Genomic DNA, 16,173 nt, shown 5'->3' with positions numbered 1-16,173 from the left:
GGGTTTTGTTTAGCTTCTTATTTGCAACATAGTACATTGTTGCTTAGAGTTGCAACTCAGAGGCTGGCAACGTTGGAGTCTGCAGTCACTGAAGCAAGGAAGCCTCATGTTCGCTTCCAGCTGCCTGGCTGCTGGCCGCCATCTTGGCTGACAGTTAATTTGCATAAGGATATGCTGATTAGCCAATGGGTAGGGTAGCGGTCGTACGCCAATTACCATGTTTCTCTCTTATTAGTGTAGATTAGAGGGCCTCTCACTTTTCACTGATATGAATGAAAAATGGAGAGCAATATGTTTGCTCAGCCAAGGAGACTTGCCCAGATGTGTACACTTGACAGGCAAATGGTTCCAAGGCCAGCCCCTCCCTCGTGGGCCACAGGGATTACCTCCGTCACAGGGGGAAGATCACACTCGCTCTCTCTGGAACCAGAACCTGGAGGGACTGTTAGGTGTGCGTGGGACAAAGGCCCCTAGAGGTCTTATGAGCTAATGATTGAATAAAATAATGAATAACAAAGCAACCTAAATGAGTTAGTATCATTACACCAATTACTCATTTATCCTGTTTCATGGCAAGAGGTAGTTCATTTCATGAAAAAGTATTTTCTGCCAGAAGATTGAATACAATTATATCCTAAAACCAAAGATAAGAAGAGGCATAGAAATCTGAAGAAGTGTCCTTTAATGTTCTACACCATTTTCCAAAGTCAAGAAGGGACAACCCATCTCCCTTTGCTGGTAGATGTTAACTTTTCAGAGCTAGAAGAGGCCTCAGAAACTATAGTCCAATCCCTTCATTGTACAGATGAGGAAACTTAAGCCTAGATGTGTTAGAGAAGACATTTTGTAACAGAGCTGGGACAGATCTCAGCTTTTCTACTTCCCACCCAGTGCCCTTCAACTCCATACTATATCATTATCACAGATATTAAGTTGGACATTTGTAGGTATATTACTGGAATAGCATCTGTTTTTTCTATAGATCCAAGCCACATTTCAAACACATGACTTAGGTCACTATACATAAGGTAATCCATCAAACCTAGAGACAAGAATTTGATTGACATATGATATGCCTGGAATCCACAGTATACAATGTAATATAATCCTAATTTAATTGCATAGTATACAGTAATGTAATCCAACTCTAATGGTTTAAATAACTAGTTTGACAGATATTTTTTTCAATCAGATGATTGGTTGTTTGGTAGAATTAATGGACTATTTGAACTATTTTAGAAATACAAAAGTTACTAAGACACAAATCAAAGCTATGTCAAAGGAAGAAATCTGGGCTGATTTCTGCCAAGAAAAGTTATACTCAAAGAACAGTTACTCAATAACTGTAATAACTACAGCAACCCCAAACCAGGAAGCACTAAACTGAGAAATCAAAAAATAAGTCATACACATATGACAAGAAGGGAGTTTTAGCTATGAGACTTTGATAACAATATGTCTGATTATGATATGCAAAGAACCATTTGGAAGATTCTGGTCCGTAAGTGCCAGATGAAGTGAATATAACCATATACTATTTTCACAGAACTACCACGAAGGAAATAAAACTTAAACAGTAGTAAAGAATAAATCACAACCATGCTCACTATTTAAGGAGAAAATTTAAAAATTTAAACCTAGAATTTGAAGCCCAAAAAATGTCATTATTTAGAGCATTAGGGTCTTCTGAGCAATGATCTCGCAAAGTGGAAGGTCTTCAAGAAGAAACATTTGACTTTAGGTAAGCCTTTAACAATGCAGTATTGCATTCCTAAAGGCAAACTTACCCATGACAGCAAGGTGATGGAAGATAAGAGACTGAGGTTTTGCTTTGAAGGAATGTTGATACCATACTGGAGATGATTACCTAACCATGTATGTCTTTGGTTTTAAATTTACCCCTATGTTTAGATGCCAGAATGCAAAATGTGCATTTTCTCTCAACAGAGAGTGCCACAGGTCACCAGGTATTCTCTTAAGAGCCATTGTGGCCGAAACCGGTTTGGCTCAGTGGATAGAGCGTCGGCCTGCGGACTGAAAGGTCCCAGGTTCGATTCCGGTCAAGGGCATGTACCTGGGTTGTGGGCACATCCCCAGTAGGAGATGTGCAGGAGGCAGCTGATCGATGTTTCTAACTCTCTATCTCTCTCCCTTCCTCTCTGTAAAAAATCAATAAAATATATTTTTAAAAAAAGAGCCATTGTGTAGGCTGACAAGTACAAGTCAGGAAACTCAACCAAGTATTTTCATTTCAAGGACCATTAGGAACACAGAGGAAACGAGAAGGTCGGGGAAACTGAGTTTCTTCTTTTCTTTTTTTTGTCTTTTCTTTTTTGTGTGTGAAACTGAGTTTCTTACAAAGGAAGTTAAGTACTTTTTTTAAAGGAAATATTTAGAGGATGGAGAGAAAGCTAAAACCAAACCAAGGCACAAACACACACCTGACAATTCTCCCAGAGAATTGCTCGTTTCTGCCTGGTCTCTAGAGGCACAGGGAAGAAGGGAGGGCTGTCAATGGGAGGGCGTTCCATATTTCCCAGTATCTAAGCAGAGTCAACCAACAGGATAAATTGTGTGATAATTCTCGATGACCCCACCCCACAATGCATTAAAAATGGACAAAATGCTGGACAATGCTCTTTGGGTTTTGGGGGGGCAGGGGGCTCTTTAGCGTCAGGGCAAGTCATAACCCTCACACTTTCTCTGCTAACACAGAACAGGAAGTCAAGGGAAACTCGTGGAGAAATATGAATGAATAAAGCATTTTGAAAGTTTCCTTGGGAATGGACATGACTCAAAACCTGAAATGGATGACTTTGGGATATCTGTAAAGACAGTTCTTTGTATGGATGATGTTTAATCATCTCCAGTGAAATATATCTGAATGGAAACATGGCATGTAAAATGCACAGCAGCAATAACAGAGTACAAACATACGAGACAGAGCAACAATGGATGGTGCTTCCATGGCCAACAAAGACTAGAGAGGAGATTAAAGCACCAATCTCTACACAGAGGCACTCCAGGCGGCAGAGGCTTGGCCCTGCTCCCCAGAGAGCTGTCTGGGTTAGGGCAGGAGTGCGTCCGGGAGGGTTTGGCTCGTCTCTGAATTCATGGGATGCAAGTTCAACAACAGTTCTTGGCTTTCAACTTCCACTACAGAAAATTAGAGGAAGGGATGCATGATTAAGCTTGGTCACAATCTACTTTCTTTCTCCTTAGGGAATATTCTATCACAATCCAGAGTTATTTTGTGCGTGTGTTTTAAACATGTTCTACCCTGGTCATTTCCCTTTGTTCTGAGTTCTGTGGTGACTCGGAAACTTCAGGATACTCTCTAGCTGAAGTAATTTTGTTGCATTTTTAGCCATGTCCTCCAAGCCTTTGTAGTCATCTTTGATTGGTGAACAGGTTCTGCTCCCTGTTTTAGGAATATGATGTCTGGGGCAATCTGAGGAGAGGGTCCCCCAAGGCCCATAACCGAGTCCTGCCCAGAAGCCATCAGAGCCCATTTAGCCTTCCAGGGACCCTGCACAAGTCAGTCTTTTGAGTTTATGTTAATTCTTTGGAGAAATAATAAAAACTCTTCCATGGCAAGGTGATATGTTTGTGGCAGCTTTGTAAATACCTGAAAGTATCAACCACTACCACTTTTTAAATCAATTATTTTTAAGGAATTGGATATTTTTCTTCTCCCTAGAGGAGCCCTGGGCCAGAAGGTTCAAAATTCTACATTCTTCTCATCGCCTCACTTAAATTGTTTTTGCTCTGAGTAAACAGCAACTGCTGTGTAAGGACATCTCAGCAGGATTTTATCCCAATTGAAACAGCCCCTGTTTCTCCCCATGTAATCTCCACAGAGGAAACCACCTGACAAGGGAAGGATGGCTGCCTGCTCAGGGTCGGCTTTCTTGCAATCTTCTTCTTACGTAATGGCTTTTCTATGTCTACTTATCACAATTAATGGCATATTATTTCATGTTCTCTTTAACCTTGCAATTTGTTTTGTGCCATATTCTGACTTTTAAGTCATTCGTCTTTTCTCCTATTTTCATTTCTGAGTAGTCTGAGGGTGTCTCCAGCAGCCAGTCAAGGAAACTGCCTTCCCCAGGCCTCTGAGAAAAATGGGAACATTGGCTAGCCCTTTGCTACTCAAAGTGTAGGCCAGGAACCAACAACGTGAGCATTTCCTGGGAGCTAGTTAGGACTATAGAACCTCAGGCCCACTCCAGACTTAATGAATCCAAATCTGCATTTTATTTTATTTTTTTATTTCAGAGAGAAAGGGAGAGGGGGGGAGAGAGAGAGAGAGAAACATCAATAATGAGAAAGAATCATTGATTGGCTGCCTCCTGGAGGCACACCCCACACTGAAGATCAACCCTGCCACCTGGGCATGTGCCCTGACTGGGATTTAACCCTGACCTCCTGGTTCATAGGTTGACGCTCAACCACTGAGCCAAGCTGGCCAGGCCCAAACCTGCATTTTACTAAGACCCTGGGTGGTTCATGGGCACAGTGATATTTGAGAATGCTGATTTATGAGACAACCAAGTTTATCACCAGTCTTTACATCCAGACACATCATTACCTGCTGAAGAAACCATCAGCTTCTCTTGCCTCTCAGATGCTACCGTCTGGGTATTCCTTAAGCTAATATTTGAGTTGTTCGTTTACTGGATGGATAAGAAGGTTTTTGGAAGCCCTTTCTTTTTTTTGTCTTGTGCTGCCCAGCTGCAGAAAAGGAAAAGGCATGTTTTGGAATCAAAAGAGAAAGATCTGCTAACTCTGAAGGACTGCTGTTCTGAACGCCTCTCTGGTGTTTATAGGGGGATAAAAAAAATGCTCCCTAGAATGGTTTTCCATGAAGAAATAAGAGAGATTCATATCACATGAAGTTAGAAAATGGAGATAAAACACATTTCTGAGGCATAAAGTTTCTGGTGAAACGTCATGAAGACACAGCGCTCTGGATGCCAGAATAGATTGACTGCAAACAGCTCGCCCTCTCAGCAGGGCGTTCCCCGGAGTTCTTTCTGTTTGCAGGCCCCGAGCACAGACCAGAGTTGTAGTCACCTAGTCAACAAGTTTTTACTAACCATCACAGGGAACAGCTTTGTTCTCCCGCCGACATCCCACCTTGTGTACAAGAGCCCTTTTAAAAAGTACACACTTGCACACACACACACACACACACACACACACACACACACTGAAGCCTACCGTCTCTAATTCAAGTTCCACTGTTGCTAGAGACGTTCTGAAGGCAAATCCTACCTCCCTTCAAACAAATGAAGAAAGAGCATGAGGGTTGCCACTCCCTCTGCCCCTGGAAATGGCAGAAAAAGCACCTGATGTCTCTGAGCACACCCAGTCCTCACGGCGTCACCTCCTCTGCCCAGGGCCGGCTTCTGCTCGCTGCAGCAGCTTCCCTTGGCCCTGCCGACAAGTCTGCCTTCACGCTCTAGGCTGCAGGAACCCACTTGTCTTCAAGATGCTGTTACACTGAAAGGCTTTTAAACTGGGAAAGTGTTTACATCTGGGAGCAGCTTGGCTACCCAACGTGGCTGGCGTTCTTGGAAGGGTTTAGTCAAACCCCAAAACGGAGTCTTACCAAGGATTATGTTCATTATTGCAGGTGCACCTCTGATTGCTTGCTCGTAACCACTGGTGCGAGCTGCCTAAAGTGTCTCACACGGGACTGCCTGCCCTCTGGCAGCCTCCACAGCCCTGCACACCCACAGCCACTTCCTTCCCCAGCCCATACAGCAAAGTCTAGTTTACCTCCTTCAGGAGAAATGAATAAGGCAAGAGAACTGGCATCCATAATCAATCTCTCTTCAAGAATCTATTTACCTGTAATTTTTAAATGTTTGAGTCACTGTCCCTTTACTATGACAATAACATGAAATCCCAGTCCAAGATATCTGAGAGCCTCTCTTCATTTGAATAAAAATGTTTCTACTGAATGAAGCACATTGAAATAATGAAGTGCTGCCCTAGCTGGTTTGGCCCAGTGGATAGAGTGTCGGCCTACAGACTGAAGGGTTCCAGGTTCCATTCTGGTCAAGGGCACATGCCCCAGTTGTGGGCTTGATCCCCAGTAGGAGGCCTGCAGGAGGCAACCCATCAATGATTCTCTCATCATTGATGTTTCTCTCTCTCTCCCTCTCCCTTCCTCTCTGTAATAAATCTTAAAAATGTATTTTTAAAAAGGAAGAATTAAGTGCTAAAGAAGAGGACCCCCGGATCAGAGCCCACTGGCTTCTGTCCCTCCACCTGTCTGCAGCTTCCAGAGGTTGGCATGAGTGAACGGGTGCTACCGTGGTTCCTTTGGCTGTGTCCTGAAGTTGGCTCTGGATTTGTTAATGCTGGAATCTGCAGCCGATTTCAGCTGGACTCGGTTTCTCATTACCTGGTACTTATGTTTCAATTGGGGAGGTGTTTCAGCATTAGCTTCTGAGCTTGCACAAGCCGGAGCCAAAAGCTGAGCAAAATCTTCATCTTAAAAACATTTCCCACATATGTTAAAAGGCTGTATGTCTTAATTCCACGCAGTAACATTGGTCCCTCAAAATGTTTTCATTTCCACATGCAGACTCCAAGAGGGAAAAGGAAGTTGGAGGTTTGAGAGAGCCTTGAAGCTTAGCTCACCTTCCTCTGAAGCTGCACCTCACCGTGTTGTAGACACCTTAGGCATCTGCATGACCAACACAGTGAGGCATGATCTGTTCGTGCGTTTCCTGTAGAAAGAACATGCAAACAAACAGGGTTAAATTTCTATTTTAAGTGCATAATCCTGCATGTACACTTTCTCAAGATAATGGCCGTTTATGATGCACCTATATCCTTTATTGTGTGTATAGTATATTTTAGGTGAACAGATGCTCCTTCAAATGATTTTAAGTTGTATAATAGTATTTGCAACCTCGGGATATTTTCATCTGTTCCTTGCTGAAAATCCTATCTTCACCCCCAAAAAAGTTAGCATTCTCATTTTGGTAATATTGACATTCTTTGTTAAAATAAAATGTTTTTTTTCTCTTAGGGGGAATGTTGTCTGGTTGGTTGGTTGGCTTTTGGGAAGTGGTTGTATTGTGGGTTTGAATGATTTTCCAGAAGCCCCAATTTTTTTTGAAATGTATTTTTATTGATTTCAGAGAGGAAGGGAGAGGGGGAGAGAGATAGAAACATCAATGATGAGAGAGAAACAATAATCGGCTGCCTCTTGAACGTCCCCTACTGGGGATCAAGCCCACAACCTGGGCATGTGCCCCGAGTGGGAATCGAACTATATGACCTCCTGGTTCATAGGTCAACGCTCAAGTACTGAGCTACACCGGCTGGGCCAGAAGCCCCAATTTTTTAACAATCAAGGTCAAAGCATGTAATTGATTCTGTGTATCAGGAAATCTTTTTTGTTAACTCAGTTACCCAGTATGCTACAGAAATGGCACAGCCGGAAGAACTTAAGAGGCAAATACAAAGCCAAAACCTTAGGAACTGTTTGCTTTACTCCTCGTAATGAGGACCTGGAACAGAGAATAGAATAACCCCTCACATTCTTCTCCATTCGAGACAAGTCTCTGCCTCACCCTCCGGGTCACAGTGCTTTGCACCTGCTCCTCTTGTTCTCATCCTTTCCCTATTTCTTGTTCCTTTAATAGGAACCATCTCCTCGGAGGCCTTTAGCAGCCCCTTCACTCCAGAAGCGCTACAACCAGCCATTCAGCCTCGACCTTCAATCACATTCATCTCCATCCATGGAGCTAATAAACCCAGAGGTAGAATGAGCTGTGAGAATCCATACTCTCCATTCCAACATGCTCTTGCCAGAGGAAGTCTGGGAAATTCCCCTTACCTTTTGTTAATTGCAAAATAAATGTATTTCCAAGAGTAAGGAGCTGCTGAGAGTTGGTTTTATCCAGCGCTCCCCTACAAGCACCATCATTCCCCTACACCCAGCGCTCACATTACCTGGGCAGCGAGTTGCCTTCCTCTCAGCAGCAGTCTCTCCGAATTCCCCTCCGAGGCCCTGCTCCTTCCCCCCACCCCTCTCAGTCTCTCCTGGTATCAGCTGTGATTTGAGCAACAGTAAAGCATTGTCTTCCTAGAGGTTATACAGGAAACTAGAGAAAATTTGCAACCTCCATAAAACAACCCCAGTCTGCATTAGGCACTTCCAGAAGAAACTGCAAACTTAATCATCGGGGGGAGAGAGGCTGACAGCAATAATGTAAAGGCTTCTCCGGCAGGAGTGACTCGGAAGGAGCTCTCCGAGAAGGAAGGCATCGTGCTCCGTAGGGAGAGTTTGGTTCTGGGTCAGAGGAACCTGGCGCGCGCTGTCTATCCGCTGTCTCTCTGGGGCCAGGTGCTTGACCTTTCTGAGCTTTGTTGTCATCACCCGAAGAAGGGTAACAACAATGCCTCTGAGTGCGGTTGACACAAGAATTACAAAAAATTAATAAAAAGTGTCCTGCTTACAGCCAGAAAGCTATACAATGCAGTAATATTTATAGCTTTATTTCCCAAACATGGTGCCTTGCACAAAATTAGAGTTCATAAATACTTGTGGAAGTGAGGGGAGTGAAAGAGAGAAGGAGAAAGGAAAGGTGAAGAGAAACATTTGAAAGGATTTGAGTTGAGCACTGACAGAGATGGTCTCCTCCTCTTAATTAATAACTTTTCTAATTACAATGTGTGTTTACTATGGAAGTGTTTGAACACCACGGACTAGGAACAGCCCCAGAGACCCTGCAGATGGGAGTCCCCTGGCTGCCAGGCGCTCTGCTGCCGGTACAGCAATTACGCTGGCCGCAGGTCACGACTGGTCTGTTACTCCAGAACCCCATTCCCTTCCCCTGACACCGGGAAGCTCGGTTTCAGGGCAGTTTCTCCTGCCATCACCCCCAGTCTAGAAAGGACTGCCACGATCCAGCCCAGCTTCCTGTGACTCCCGCGCCCCTCACCAGTGCATCCCTTATATGGCCTTATTGAAGGGCGTGTCCACCTTACCTGCCAGGCAAACATAGCCCCCTGCTTCCCAGGAGGCTGGCATCTATGGAGTGGGTCAATGGGCTCCCTCACTCCCTGCCTTCCACTTGATTTGGCAGGAAATCCAGGCATGCGAGCAGAGTGAGGTGGGGTGTGTGCCAGCCTCCCTCCTCACCAGGCCTCAGTTTGGTGATGGCTGCATCTTCCTATGCGTCCCTCTCCTACAGTTCTCTTTGGGGTCTGATAGTCACTTCCCCTTCTTGTTCCTTTACCCGTGGTCGGCAAACTGCGGCTCGAGAGCCACATGCGGCTCTTTGGCCCCTTGAGTGTGGCTCGCCTTAGGAGTACCCTAATTAAGTTAATAACAATGGACCTACCTATATAGTTTAAGTTTAAAAAATTTGGCTCTCAAAAGAAATTTCAATCGTTGTACTATTGATATTTGGCTCTGTTGACCAATGAGTTTGCCGACCACTGCTTTAGCCTAGGGCTGCCCGTTGCTTCTAAACAAGTGTTTAGAAGTGTTTCACAGCCCTTGTTGGTTTCCCTAACTCTGCTCAAACTCTCCTCAATGTCCCACTGCAGTGTGTCATTTGTTTACTGCCAGGGCCCTTACTGATGAATTTCTCAAATTCTGGCCAGCCATAACCTCTGCCTCTTCACCCTAAGTTTCCTTAAGAAGCAGCCCTTTCTCTCAAAAAGTCCAGAGGGACGTGCTCAGGGATGGGTTGAGAACATGTGAGTGGCGCTACCCGGTATTACCCCCTGTCACCACCCACCGTCCACGCAGAGGCCCCGGCACTCAACTCCTTGTCATGCTAGGGTTGACTTTCTTGCCTCCCAAAACAGACCTGCACTAAAGAGGGGTGGATTTTGCTCCTGGATGTCCACTTCAGCATCCCAGTCCCTGACCATCATCCCAACTTTTGCTTTACTGTTTTCGTGGGGACTCCTTGATTCCCCCACTCAAAGAGGACTCCTGGCTCCCAGCGGTGATGCGTCAGGGATAGAAACTTCAGGGACTCACGCTACCCAGCCGGTTCTGTGTGTTCCTTCCTAAACACAACATCCTGACCTACATGAAGGTACAAGGAACCTCATGGTTCATTTTAAAGAGGGTTTGTTATTGTTGTCCCAGGTGTATTAAAAACTATTTTGGAAAGTTCTCATCAATTCAAAAGACAGAAGACAGGCTTTATTTGCAGTAATAAGATTCTTACGGCATATTGTGGAAAAGGAACAAGGTCGATTTCAACCCCCAAAATGTCAGAATTAAAGACACTTGCAAAGCACTGGAGTTTTAAAAGAGCCAGAGAACCAGCTGCCAGAGGCTTTAGAGAGGGCAACAGCTACACAATCACGTTCCCCGAGCCAGCAATGCAGTCTTACCCCTTACAAACATTTTTTCTGAGTTTAAAAAAAAATTACAATTTCAATTTCAAATAGGCTATAAATGGGAAAGGATATTTGTGGCTCATCATTTGGGGCATAGCTTTGGGAGAGCATCCCACGAGTCTAAAAACACAAGTTTAATTTTGTAAGTTTTTAAGTGTAAATGATAGCTGCCATTCCCTATTGTTTCAGAGAACTTTTATTTAAAAGGAGCCTCTTTATTAAGGATCTTGAGGGGACCCAGGGAATTTTGCTTGAAAAAAGAATCACCCAAATCCAGATTCCTTTCCTTTTGAGCTACCATTTCCCTACCTTCTTTAATAATTGCCGAGTTCCAAGGAGAGGGAGGACTTTCTCTAAGGAAGCTTGCAGTGGGATTTGGGGTGGAGGCAGGGGGACTAAAGCAGTGGTTTTATTGATTTCTGGTCCTTTCGTCATAAATCTATTGGAGGCCAGTCATTAAGGAGGACATGAGAATTTAAAGACTTCCTAGCCTCAGTTCCTAATTACGCCCACTGCATTGAAACCACTGGCGTGTTATAAACCCACGATGGTGCTATACAAATTATGTCCTGAGCTTCAAGGTAGAGGAAAATTAATTTGCAGGTGTGTGAACCGGAGAACTTATGCTAGTGAAGGCACAGATATGGCTTTGCATTTTGTTAGCTGTGTGCTGCCTCCGGGCCTGGTGCCTGAGCTGAACCCAAGGGAGACAGGCAACCTCCTCCACAGTGTGGTCCAAATTAAACAGTCCTCAAATCCAGGGGTCATCGCTGCTGGTGCTGCTGGTGCTGCCCGTGCCGGTGGGTCTGCGTAGCTCAAGGCTGCCATCCGTGCTGCAGGCCACGCCAGCGTCAGATGGTCTCGCACTCGGTGGTGGCAGTGGAGCAGGCCCCGCAGTCACAGCGGACGGCCACGGGGTAGGTGTAGAAAGGGTCGACCCCCGGGGCACAGTTGGGCAGCTTGACGGTCACTTGTTTGGTCTCGTTGTAGGTACAGACTCGATGGTGGGCTTCGATGTAGGGGGGCTCCAGAATGGGCTTCTGTCCCCACAGGTAGAAAACAGGGAGCCATTAGAACAGCGCTTTTCAACCGAGGTGCCACAAGAATGTTTTAAACATGCAATACCTGACTATTTATTTAGTCAGGGCACTGGCCTCTTTTCCCTTAGATCAGCGGTTCTCAACCTGTGGGTTGCCAACCTGTGGATCGCGACCCCTTTGGGGGGCGGACGCCTAAGACCATCGGAAAACACATATATAATTACATATTGTTTTTGTGATTAATCACTATGCTTTAATTATGTTCAATTTGTAACCATGAAAATACATCCTGCATATCAGATACTTACATTACGATTCATAACTAGGAAAATTACAGTTATGAAGTAGCAACGAAAATAATTTTATGGTTGGGGGTCACGACAACATGAGGAACTGTATTAAAGGGCCGCGGCATTAGGAAGGTTGAGAACCACTGTAATATGTGTTTCCCAAAGGGGTCGCGACCCACAGGTTGAGAACCGCTGCCTTAGATGGTCAAATAAAAGAATGACAACAGCCAACACAACAAGAGCAGGCCAGTATGGGGCAGACTTATACCCCCCAAAAGTTGTGTTTCTCTGGCATCCAAGTTTAATGCATTGTGGTTTTGTTCTGTTTTGGGTTTATTTTTTGCTAAATCCAGAAACCCTAAACCTAGGCCATGAGCAAAGGCTATTTTCAGCAACGTTCGACCTTCAAAGTAAATGCAGCCACTTTCTCATCATGAACATCCTATTTTCAGATGTGCTCCCAGTTAAGTTACCAAAAATAAGTGCTTTTTATCTCAGAAATTTTCAGATTGCTGGGAAAGTAAAGCTCATCCTTTTATTTATTTTCTATAAGTAACCTCCCTTTTCACAGCACAATAAAGGCATAAATAAAAGCTAGCTAGCATCAAGGAGAATCCTGTCTCTAATGGCCTTGCTGCTTCCATTTCTCCTGTGACCTCCTGTGGGTGACCATGATCCAATTAAAGACATTCATCAATGAAGAAGAAGAAGACAGAATCGAGGGAAATGGTGGTTTGAGACTTGGGCCCAGAAAGAGCTCCAAAGAGCCCCCAAGTGGAATTGAAGCAGAGGGGTCACCACCAGGCCAAACCCTGAATATGAGAAGGTGTCAAAGTTCCCTGAGAATGTGTGACGTCAAGTCACAGCCACAGTATCCTTAGCAACTACATTTTCATTTGGCTACTAGGTCTCAAGCCCCTAAATGATGCAAAAATAAAGCTAATTTGGTGTTTCATTTAATTCGGAGGTTCATCACCATAACCCAATCCCTGTCGTGGGGCCATCATTTGTCTAAGTGACAGTAGATTGCTGTCCGAGTCCCTGAACAGAAGGACAGCTTTCCTAATGGCAGTGTCCTCTCATGGCGCTCAAGGGCTTCTAAGTTGGTGTGGATTAAGCGAGAGGATTAACACCATAACTCCAGGGAGAGGTCAATCCCATGTAAATCAACAGGTATTTATGAATGCCTTGTTCGTACATGACTTTGACAAGAGCTGTAAAAGGTGCAAGAATTCACCTATGCCCTGAAAAAACTTCAAATCTAGAGTCGTATTGTGGACAAGGAAGTAAGACGCAAGGCAGGGTAGAGTCATAGGCCGACCAGGGAGTCAGAAGGCCCCTGGGAAGGAGTCAGCTCAGGAGATGGGCCTCAAAGAAAAAGTCTGATGATGACAGGTGGGGATGAGAAAGGATACAAAAAGGACCGAAGGTGAGATCTCATGAAGGGTGTTTAATAAAACCTTTAAAAATCAATCTGACAAGGCCAGACCTCAGGCTATGTATAGCAGCTGGGGAAACAGCCAGGCGTCACATTGCTACAGACCTTGAAAGTTGGGCACTGAATTGGCAGTAGTGGGTGGTCCTTAATGATTTCTGAGCTGGTGACAAGATCAGAGCTGGTCCTTCATTATCACCAATTCAGAGCTCAGGGGGAAGAGTTAGCAGCCACTCAGTGTAATTTGATGGGGTGCCGAATGGCCTTCTCTCTTCTCACCCAGCAAACACATCCTCATCACAGCCCTATAGGGTTCTAACTTTGAGATTTTTATCCCCATTTTAAATTCAATGCTGCTGAAAGGACTGAATATGATTCAATATCAAGGAACTTAATGGCTCTGCCAGTGATAATCCTGAGTGGGTGGGACGGGGGCAGGGCTTTGGGAGAGGCACTGAGGCGGGACTGAGGACCCACCCTCACCCGCTATACAGCTCTGGGCTGTCCCTTGGCTGGCGTCATCACAGCTGGGAGAACACTGTGAGAGTTTTGGTTACTTGCTTGGACCAAGAATTTATTCCCACCTTTGCACTACAGGAATAAACATGACTCTGCAGTTACTTATCCCTCAGATTCCTCCATGTCATCTGTCAAGTGGGTAGAATAATAGCACGTCTTAGCCTCCCCGAGATGATTCCCAAATACACAGATACACGCAAGTAAAATTATTAATTTTACCAATGCATTATTAGAGGGACAAGATCAGGTTTCTTTCAGGTTGTTTTTTTTTTTTTTTGGAGCACGCCAAATAATTGTGTGAGTTTTTTAATTGATTTCAGAGAGAAGAAGGGAAAGGGAGAGAGAGATAGAAATATCAATGATGAGAATCATTGATCAGCTAACTCCTACACACCCCCTACTGGGGATCGAGCCCACAATCCAGGCATGTGCCCTGACAGGGAATCAAACCTAGACTTCAGGTTCATGGGTCAACACTCAACCACTGAGCCACACCAGCCAGGAAAATAATTGGTGTTTTTTTAAACTCCGCAGGAAAAAGCAGATGCTTAGAAATCAGGCCAAGTGGACCTGCCCTGGACTCACCTCCCAGGTCTCACAGCGGCCCCAGCAGGCATCGGTGGTGATCCGAAGGCCCCTGCAGCCCGGCTTCTTGGCCAGGAAAGTAAACTCCCTGACGGCACAGCCCACAAAGGTGCGCAGGTTCCCGCTGGAGGTGCTGAGGACACAGCAGCAGCCAGCCAGGAGGAGGAGGGCCATGGGGCCGAGGAACAGGTACGCCAGCTTCATGCTGCTCCCGGGAGAGGGAAAGGAAAGAGAGTCTGTTAGCTGATCCAGCTGCCCTCCGTGGGGCAGCCAACGAGGTTGATACCAAAGGGCCCCGCTCCTAGCATTTCAGAAGAAACAAGCCGAGAAATTGCAGGTGCCCACGAACTCCACCACAGGGGCCCTACGTTTCCTCTCACTGACTCCAATATGGATTCCGTGGGCCCAGGTGCTCACTGGACATCCAACCCTCCAGGGGCAACCTCAGGCTTTTCCTTATTGTGGCCCAACTGCTGGGCTTGACTTGGGTGTTAAAAAAAAACAAAAAAAGCTGTTCCAATGGTCTCTTCAAAATGAACACAAAATATGAATCACACCCCAAATTATGCATATCCTAAGATAATACATGGATACACACACATTCTTTTTCTTCAGAACCACTGTATTTGCTGCCATGTTACATGTTTGCTTAAAATTATATCTTCAGTGTCGTGGATGGATGTGGAATCAAGGTGGGGAGGCAGGTAAATAATAATTGTACGCCCTTCTATATTTTTACCAGCCCAACCCACCACAAAGCCTGGACACGCACAGATATTATGAAACCCGCTCCTGACTTGGTGGCCTTCTATAACAGTGTGTCCCCTTCACTGCCCGATGCCTCTGCTCTGTGCCTCTGCTGAAATGGCACCTCATTGTGATTCCATTTAAATCCAGATGATGGAAAGCTCGGAGGTGCTAACACATAATCCCAGTCTACTGTAAGTCTGTCCTCTCTGCAGCTTGGTCATCTCCTGGGCTCTTTCAGGAGCCAGAATCTCTCCCTCACGCTCGGCCCACTAGACAGAACATACCTGGGTGTTAAAGTGAGAGTGGACATTGCACTTACAGAACACCCCCAATTCATTATCACTTGAAACAGGTTGCAGAGTTATTTATTTCCAAACCGGATCTCCCAGCTCCTGCTCTGACCTGTCACCTTATCAGGGCTCCTTGGACTTCCCCTCGTGAGGAAGGAGGTTACAGAGATGAGACGCACTCACCTGCTCTTGCGGGAGCCAACTCTTCTCTTGAGCTCACACTTGCCCAAGGTCTCGGCAAGTCACAATGGGTGGTAGAAGCTCGCTCTGGGTAAATGTCTCTACCCTCTGTTCCTGGGCTGCTTGACTGCTCAAATATATAGGAAAGGTCTTGTCAATCAACACAAAAGAGAGGCAGATCCTTACAGGAACCACTGAACACATCAAAGACCTGGGAGATAAAGCAGGTCTCTATTTTCCAAAACTGATCCACTTAAAGGGTGTTGTTTTGTTTCTTGACATCACCTACTGAAACAGAAAGTTACCTCGGTGGGTGACATAATCCCAGGGAAACAGTCAAAGGTAGTTCACCTAGCTCTCAGGACAACAAATGCATTGGGGCAAGATGGATTAAATTTTCCTTCGAAACAGGAGTCAGTCACTAGTAGCTCATGGCACACTCTTTCCCTTAACTCACAATGCAATTCAATACATTGAGAAATAACAAAGCAATAATTCTTCCTGGAAAGAACACTGGATCACGAGCTGAAAGGATGGAAATTGCAGGGAGAAGAATCGTTTTGGAAGTCTTAAAATGAGCGAAGGATTAGATAATATTAATAGCACTTGAAAATGAATCATTTAGGGGGAAAAATACCAAAATGTTCAAAGTGATTTATCTTCCAGCACAGGAATGAATGATGACATTGGATGTC

At 45.1% G+C, this 16,173-nt stretch overlaps 1 protein-coding gene across 1 annotated transcript; it reads right to left on the bottom strand.

The window, feature by feature from the left end:
- Positions 1 to 11,164: 11,164 nt before the first annotated feature.
- GPHB5 (glycoprotein hormone beta 5) lies at positions 11,165 to 15,896 on the bottom strand. Its single transcript, XM_005874038.2, has 3 exons — positions 15,482 to 15,896; positions 14,259 to 14,463; positions 11,165 to 11,429 (listed from the first exon to the last, which is right to left on the bottom strand). The coding sequence occupies exons 2-3, from the start codon at positions 14,460 to 14,462 to the stop codon at positions 11,241 to 11,243; spliced, it is 393 nt and encodes a 130-aa protein (XP_005874100.1). The 5' UTR covers position 14,463; positions 15,482 to 15,896; the 3' UTR covers positions 11,165 to 11,240.
- Positions 15,897 to 16,173: the final 277 nt, after the last annotated feature.

Source organism: Myotis brandtii, unplaced genomic scaffold (assembly GCF_000412655.1).
Source record: "Myotis brandtii unplaced genomic scaffold, ASM41265v1 scaffold423, whole genome shotgun sequence".
In the NCBI taxonomy this organism is placed as follows: Eukaryota; Metazoa; Chordata; class Mammalia; order Chiroptera; family Vespertilionidae; genus Myotis; species Myotis brandtii.
Note: the sequence above shows the minus strand (reverse complement) of the source record. Positions and strands in the feature narration are given on the sequence as shown.